General features: G+C 48.7%; 1 protein-coding gene across 1 annotated transcript in view; it reads right to left on the bottom strand.

The window, feature by feature from the left end:
• Positions 1 to 3,837: 3,837 nt before the first annotated feature.
• EFNB2 (ephrin B2) overlaps positions 3,838 to 8,449 on the bottom strand; it is a 43,731-nt gene continuing 39,119 nt past the window's right edge. The window contains exon 5 of the mRNA XM_026493581.4: positions 3,838 to 7,522. Coding sequence (XP_026349366.1) covers positions 7,134 to 7,522 — 389 coding nt within the window. The 3' untranslated portion in view covers positions 3,838 to 7,133. The remainder of the gene's footprint in view (positions 7,523 to 8,449) is intronic.

Raw genomic sequence — 8,449 nt, 5'->3', positions numbered from 1 at the left:
TGCAGAGATGCTATTTTCTGACTTGTCGTGTTTTATAAGCTGCCCTTCAGAACCAGGCATGTATAACTGAGTCAAAGCATACGAAGTCCCCATATCCCGACTGTTGGTCTCGGGGGAGGGACAGCGGTGTGTTCAGCCTGGGGACCTGCAAGGAGCCAGGAGATCCAGACAGAGGTGTCCCCTCCGCACGGGCTGTAGGCTTTCTCTCAGAGTCAACAACCCTTCATCAAAAGGTTATAAAGGAATCCGAACTGCACTAAATCACACATGTATAACACAGAAACTGGGAGTTTTGTTTATTGAAGCCTCTCACATCGTTCTCAGCATCTTGGGTAATATGCAGATCAGCCAGATGATAAAGAACCAAGAGACCAGATATTTAGGGACCCCAGTGAAAGATGGAGCCAGCCAGGACCTCCTCCTGGAGCATTTCGTTTTTGTTTTGTTTTAATTTTCCCCACTTGCTGGATCTCAGAGCTAGACATTACTTTCTCTCACTTCTTTGGGTCTTCCTGTAAGGTTGCATGAAGGAAGCCCCGGAACACAAATGTTGGGTTTTGCTTAAGATTTCAGTTGATTTTAAGCAATTTTCTTTGATGACTTTTATCTCCCCTACTGTTCTTGGACTTTTTAAGATAGAGTCACCATGGCTTTAAAAACAAAACACACACAAAAACCTCTAGTCATTTTATTAAGTATGAATGGCACTTGGGAAATAATAGCTCTATTATCAACGAAAAGATGTTTCTCCAGTGATAGAATTCTTTGCCACAGACAGCAGAAGCAGAAGTCTAAATACTAAAGGAGGTATACATAACAAGGACGTGTTTCAGGTCCACCAGCATGGAAAGAATCAAATACTAAGCAAGCATAGACTCACATCTATGAAGCTCAGGTGGGATCTCTTAGCTGGTCGAAGAGACCACCACTGACACCTTACGCACTGCCTGGCCCACGGTGGTGTCCTATGAAGTATTTAAATAGAAGTTGGGGACCTGCCTGCAGTGACCCGAAAATGTCTGTAAATGAAGAAAAAAGATCTATTTGACAATTATGAATAAAGTTGAACCACCAAGAGCGCGGCTCCCAGTTCTACCAGTATGTATACATTGCCAGTTACTGGATCGTTTTGAATTTTCTTCCCGTGCCAGGAAGGGGTGGGGAGCAGCAGAGCCCCGAGCCCCATAGGGGATCTTGTTGGAGGCGGTGGGGAGATGGTCAAGTGCAGCCCAAAGGGGGTGGGGTGTGACTGTGAACTGCCGTAGGTCTTCAGAGCTCCCCCCCCCCGCTTCCCGGGAAACCGGGATTAAGAGCAGTTTACATCAAGGCATTTCTGTACAGCTGAAAGGCTGGTCGCTTTGCTTCAAATCCTGCTGAAGTTAAAAGCGACCTTCAATGTGTCGGAGTCCCACCCTCTCCCTTTACAGGTGGGGCCGCCGAGGCACAGAACACGGTGGGATGTGCGGAAAGACCACAGAGCCATCGGTAGCAGAAAGAGAGCCGCGAGCGAGGTCTCCCCTTTCCTGCATTTAACACACTCAGCGGCCATCTATGATTGGTCATGAACTGTGCTGGTATGATTTCCCTCGTGCTGTGTCCTTACGTATATAGGCATTTTTTTTATGAGGGGGTTGGTTGTTTTTTAAAACATAATTAACTTCATGGGGAGAACTGTCTTGAAGAGACTTCATTAATCAATGTATCACAGCATAAAAATCTTGAGGTGGATGCATCTTTAGCTTCTGGGACAGAGTTTAATCACTAAAAAATTGATTCATCAACCTGGTGTGCAGTGTTTTACTGCAAATAAATATATTGTTTTAATCTCTCCCCCGTCACAGATAAATGCCTCCCTCCCTACAAAACCGAGAATGGGTACGACTTCCGTTACGACCCTGAAAAGTTGCCTTCAAGGACATCTATGGTGTAAACACCACAAACATCATCCCAAATCAACTGGAAACAAAAAAGCAGCAGAACAGGCAGGCTAGTGTCCTTCGCATAGTAGCATTTATGTGTCCTTTTGAGCCACCTGAAGACCTGTTTGCTACCCATGCCAAGAGTAGGGTAATCATCCTTTTGTACTCCCATTAGGGAAGTGACTTTTACTCCTCTGGGTTGTTTTTGCCTTTGACTGATCCTTCTCTGGGTTGGGTCCAGAGACTGACAGCAAGGTGAATGGCAGTTAGCTAGAACTGCTCTTTCTCTATATATAATTTCCCCCCCCTCCTTTCCAGTAGGAACCTGTCTCCCTGTGTTTGAACCGGCAACTGTTTTACCAACAAGGAAAGTGACAACATTAGAGTGGGCTTACATTTCAGACAGAGAAGTAAGAACATCTAAGTGAAATTTCTGTAAATTTCCCTGCGAGAAATTTCTGTGAATTTCCTTCTTGCCAGCTAAAAAGAGTAACAACTGGGCGCATTTTATTTCTTCCTGGAGTTTGGCCTACTGAGTTGGGAGACCTTCGTTTGGAACACTAGGTGGGAACAATGACACGGTGTCTTTGGTAATTTAAATTGCAATAAAGGCGGCGCTGTCCATTGAAAATGCAATACTTGGCTGTTGTTCTTTTGTTTCAGCCCAGACTGCTCATTAGTGATATTGGTATGGAGGGTGGGGCATCCCGCTTAGTCACTGGGCTGTCAACTGTGCCCTGGAACTTGGATTTGCAGTGATGGGGCGGATAGGAATGGAACTATCATTCTAGCACCACCTGGAACTGTGGGCTCCTAGAGAATTTTTTTTTTTTTTTTTTTTGGAAGGAAAGCATTTAGTCCACAAACATTTCTTTAGGACAAGTACACCAGGAAGATGCTGCAGAGATCCCTGCTTCTAAAATCAGGGCAAGGCAACCTCCTGCGGGGGGTGGGGGGAGGGTTGAAACCTACCAATTCTTCATTTGGCTGGGGCTGTGATCTGGGATGTGTCAGTCTCGCCTGGAGTATCTGGCTCCTGGGTTGGGGGCCTTTCTCATCCCCCTCCATACCTTAAGTACCTCCTCCTAAGTCAGGTAAGGATTAGCCCGAGGTAATATAACCAGAGATGGGAGCATTTTTTAGTAACCAAGAGCTGTTTCTGCCTCTGTCTCGACTGCGACTCTACTCTCAGTACCTGCAGGTGAGGAAGATCTCCCCCCCATGGTAGGAAGTCTGATCAGTCTCAGCAAGGGCAGGGGGAAGTCACTCCCCACCCTCCGGGCGCCCGGGCACCATCCCCCCAGAAGACCAGCATTGAAGATGTGGTTCAAGTCACCGCTGGCCTCTTGCTTGCTTCGATCTGGTTACTGCAAAACATGATTTCATCAGTGTTAAGGTTTTACAGAGAACATTGGACTTTTTTCCTTCCTCCTGGGATTATTCCATGAAGAGCAACGAAGCTGCCTATGGCAAACTGCTCTGCTTGAATGGAAACTAGATCAACCTGGATTTAAGTGTTGAGATAACAGAAGTCCATCTCCCTCCTTTTCCTCTCTTAACCGAATGAGGTCACGGCTCAGATGGTGTAATCCAGGTGAAACCAGAGACGTTTTCTGGTCAGGATGCTTAGGACTTGAAGCCTTACGATAAAATATTATTTGTGAAATGCGAGTTCGAGTTTTATGGGGAAACCAATGGGCTCGTGGAGCTTTGAGAAATAAACAATCGTAGTACGTGCACGTCCTGATTTGAAAAATGGCAAATGCCCACGGGCAGAAGGCCCTGGATAACTGCAATTCTAGAGAAAACGGAGTAGAAAAGCAAATTAAAATAACAAGCGAAAAAGAAAGAAAAAAGAAAAGAAAAAAAGAGGGAAAGGAAAAGACTTTGAAGGCGCTTTTTCCATAGGAAAAAAATATTTTATTTTTTTAAGAACAAATTCAGTTTGAAACAGACGTGGAATGTGACCTCACGGGTTTCGTTTCTGGGGGCTGACTGCAATGTGGAAGTAAAGCAGACTGAAAACCTAGGACAGGCTATTAAAACGAAGAAAGAAAAAAAATATTTATAACTCAAGCATAATACTGTGTTACTTACAAATTGGACAACGAAATTTTAAATAAATATCCATGGTACATAATTACGGCACAAATATGCAGCAATTTGGCAACCTTTTATACCATTTTTTCCTCATTACAGTGCAAAGGGGGGAATGACACTGCCGTTTAACAAGCTGTAGCTAAATACATTGCAAAATTCAGATTTTATACAAAACATCTTGCTTAGACTTTATAAAAAACCAACATTGCTCTATGTACACAATCTGGGTAAGAAAAGCCATTTCTGTCCTGTTTTCATGTGTATTTTTATTAAAAAGGTGAATAAGGCTACTGTAACACCCCAAATCCATATACAGTAAAATCTGAACCTATTTACAGCATCTTCACTTAAACATTATGGTGCAAATTCCAAAGTCAGGTGACTAGGGATGATAATACAAGCAAGGCATTTACAGTAACTTTTCCAAAGCTGAACCAACTTCAAATAAAGGGACAGTTGGTAGATTGTCATCTTCTGCACCAGACACAAAACAGACGCACAGAACACTTTTCAATTGGTTGCAGGTAACTCTTCATCAATTCATCTGATTTCACAGTTTAGCGTATAACCAAAATGTAGCCAACCGATGAGACACACATTTGATTTCATTAAAATCAGACTATTTCCCATTTTTCCCCTTCTTGCCCCTCTCCCCCATCCTAAAGGTTAATTTTTGATGGCTTACAAGAAAATCTTGTATGGATGCACATAAAGGAGAGAGTAGGGTGATGGAAAGAATCACATATGTACTGTGGCTGGTCGCCATGGCAACCCTCCACAGAACTATGATATAGATATATATAATATATATTGTAGATATATATTATACATATATGTACACATGTATACCACTCACCCACTCACACATACACACACGCACTTTGGACCAACATCATTTTCAGGTTCAGGAAATAGAGAAGGAATAATTTCTGTGACAACTCATTTTTGCAGGTATTCACTGGAGGTTTGAGAACCTTAAAATGCTGTTGCTACATTTTTTTTCTCCCAATTCAGAAAGCAAAGTGTTACCATGGTAACGGGACTATGTTAAAGATGTCTATTTTGCATAGCACATAAAAAGTAGGTTTCCTGTTTACTCGTTTTGTTTCCCAGAAGGGAGGGCACGGGAAGGGGGGGGGTGGAGGGCGGAGGGGGCTGGAGCTGAACTTGATGCCGCAGCCCCTCCACGTGACCCGGTGGGTTTCAGCGAACACTTGAGCCATAAGGCAAGGGGAAACACGACACAGAGAAGAAATGCCCGGACATCTTGCCACTGTTCAATATATGGTGCAGTCACGTCCATTTCCTGGTGTTGGGGGCTTGCATTTCCTAGTCTAGGTTCCGTGAGATGCCTTCAGAGGACTGGGTTATTTTTGTATTTACTCTCGTTATTGGTATTTGGGGAGTGATGTTGTTTTTCCCAGAAGTAGCTGTCCAATTTTTCTTTTTTAAGCACTGAGCATTGGGACCACGCAATTGCCACGAGTGAATTTCACATCCTCTGGTGTGATTTGTGTGCAATCTTAAAATATATATTAGTAAAAATCTTTCACTTTCTACCCCTTGTGTTCTATAGACCTATTATAAATACGTGCTATCTTCCTTCTCCCCCTCGACATCATCATTGATTTCCAGCTTAAGGACTTGAAGAGGTTCGCCGTGTGCTTCACCTAGACACGGAGCAGCCATGAGGTGGCCTCGCTCAGTACCTCCCCCCTCCTCGGCAGGCGCAGCCGGACAGGTCAGCACCACCAAAAACCGAAGTGTCGGGAGGCTCCATGGGGGAGGGCTGAGGGGAAGGGACTGGGGGGGGGGGGGGATGACGGGGAATCTGACCTACCTTTTATATAAGAGAATTCCTCAATAACATCAATGATGATGGAATTACAGCCTGTTTGACCTTTGGCTTTTCAACTTCTAGGTCAGATTTGGCTCTCTGCTACTCTCCTAAATGCTTTCCCTGTGTTTAATAAAATGTGATCAGTATAGCAGCTGAGTCTGCTTTAAGCATCATCCAAAGCAGAGCGACTCTCCTACAGCTTCGAAGCCGTACATCTTATTGCCAGTACCACAACAGTCCTGCCCAAATCTGTCATCAGCGGCCCACTGCTCCTTCCCTCCCGGCCTGCTCCTCTCCCAACAATGCCCCTTTGTTCTCCCCCGCAAAGAGGGACTCTGGTTTTCCTGCACGCTGCCATGTGATCAGAGCGGATTCCTTCAAAGGCACCCTCCTCCACTGCGTGTGGGGTTGTGTCTCCTACTTGCCTCTTAAAATCTCAGCCAAACCAAAGTGCTGTGCTACCTAAGTGGGTTCTCCCCCACCCCACTCCGCTTCGGAGGCAGCGGCGTTGAACTGCATTTGCAGACAGCCCTTTTCCCTGGCCCGCCCCCTTCCAGAACTCCTAGTCTTCCACGGCTGACAGCCCAGCCTGGCGTCTGGCTGCAAGGCTCCTTATTAGCAAACACAATTTCTAGAAGTGAATTACCCATTCCGCTGTAGCTGTGATTGCAGGTGCGTGGAGCAGGAGACCCCAAACGTGAGCGTTCCAGCAGGGATGCAGAGTGTGGAGGGAGAGGGGCTCTCCGGGGAAGCACGGCAGAGCCCCGGAGATCGGGAGGGGGGGTGCCACGGTGAGGACTGGAAGCTGGACCTCCTGCGAGCCTCCCCCAGCCCGAGGTCTGTGTGTCAAGTCCGGAAGCTCCTCGGGAGGGACGCCCGAGGCAAAGAGGACGGCATTTCCCGGCGCAGGGGCCTGGGACACCCGCCCGGGAGGCTCACGGCTCGCCCGGGCCCCCCAGCGCTCCGTCTCCCTCGGCTCCCCGCAGGCCTGAGTGACGGCAGCGCATGGCTTCGAGGTGGAGGGGTGGGAGGCGAGCGCCGCGGTCCCAGCCGGCACCCTCTGCGCCCGGCGGCCGCCGAGCGTCTGTCTCCACCGCGGCCGGGGCGCTACAGACTAGGTAAGCTGTCCAACGCAACAGGGCTCTTCCGAGAAGTGGCGTTCCCTCTCCCCCGCTGTGCTCCAGTCCAGTCGAGGCACAGGGGCTCATCAAACCCTCCTCGGGCGGCAGCGGGACAGGACGTTTCCTCCGGGAAAGCCAAGGCACCGCCGAGTCTCAGACCTTGTAGTAAATGTTCGCCGGGCTCTGGGGAGGCATCTCCTGGACTATGTACACCGGGTGCCCGTAGTCCCCGCTGACCTTCTCGTAGTGGGGGCAGAACACACTGTCCGCAGTCCGCAGCGGGATGATAATGTCACTGGGCTCCGAGCCGTTGTTGTTGCCGCCGCGCTTGGGGGTGGCCAGCGTGCTGAGCGACAGCGTGGCCGTGTGCTGCGGCGAGTGCTTCCTGTGCCTCCGCCGGTACTTGAGCAGGAGGACCACCAGCGTGATGATGATGACGATGAAGATGATGCATCCTGAAGCAATCCCTGCGAATAAGGCCACTTCGGAACCGAGGATATTGTTCCCGGAATGTCCGGCGCTGCTGCCGTCTGTGCTAGAACCTGACAGGCGGGGAGAGACAAGGAGCAGACGGGTTACTGCCGGGCCGGAGCGCGGCTGGCAGGGAGCGAAGCCTCACCAAACGTACAGGTGGCCGCCAGACTCCGCCCCTCGCCTCAGAGCCCCGCCCCAGTGGCCGAAGCTTGGACGTCAGGGCAGGCGACCCCGGGTCGGCCTTGCCGGCTGCTCCCAGCCACACGCGCCACAGTCCATCCACGGCGGGGGACGGGCTGTGACGGCCACCCGGGAGCTTGCCTACGCCTTGGAACCGGCCCGCGGCCGCAGCGGGGACACACGCAGGAAGCAGCCCCTTCTCCTGGCCAGTGACTCCTGCCTGCGTGCGCCCTGCCCCTCTGCTTTCCTCCGGGGGCGCTGGCTTCATGGGAATCTCAAACCGCCTGCGTTCTGAAGACGAGCCCTGCCTACTAGCCCCGCGGCCCAGAACGCCCAGGGACTGCTGGGGCCCGGGAAAACGTTCAACTCGTAACTCATTTGTATTATTTGATTTACACCTAAAATATATTTGGAAGGCGGCAGAAACTCTCACACTGAACAGGCTGCCAACCCAAATGTTAAGCACGAAAAAATTGCCTGGCATCATTATATTATCCATTTATCAGTTTGTCACAAGAATTTGACACATCTTGTCATTGAAAGTTAGAAATAACAACTTCCCTCCTTGACGCTTGGAAAGAGGGGGCATATCGCTGCAGATGCTAAATTCACGACTACCAACCAGGCGCACGGATCCCGGATACAAAACTGCTGACGTCTGCCCAGCAGCCACCACATAAAAATTTCATTAGCGTGGAAACAAATACATAGCTATCTGTTCAAGGACGGTTAAGAAAATGAAGTTAAATGACAGCCAACTTTCTCTGGTATTCTAGACTGTGGCCAGGGATCTGTTTGGTATTTTATTTTACACC

This window comes from Ursus arctos, unplaced genomic scaffold (genome assembly GCF_023065955.2).
Source record: "Ursus arctos isolate Adak ecotype North America unplaced genomic scaffold, UrsArc2.0 scaffold_10, whole genome shotgun sequence".
Lineage (NCBI taxonomy): Eukaryota > Metazoa > Chordata > Mammalia > Carnivora > Ursidae > Ursus > Ursus arctos.
The sequence above is the reverse complement of the archived record's forward strand: the minus strand, read 5'-3'. Positions and strand labels throughout refer to the sequence as shown.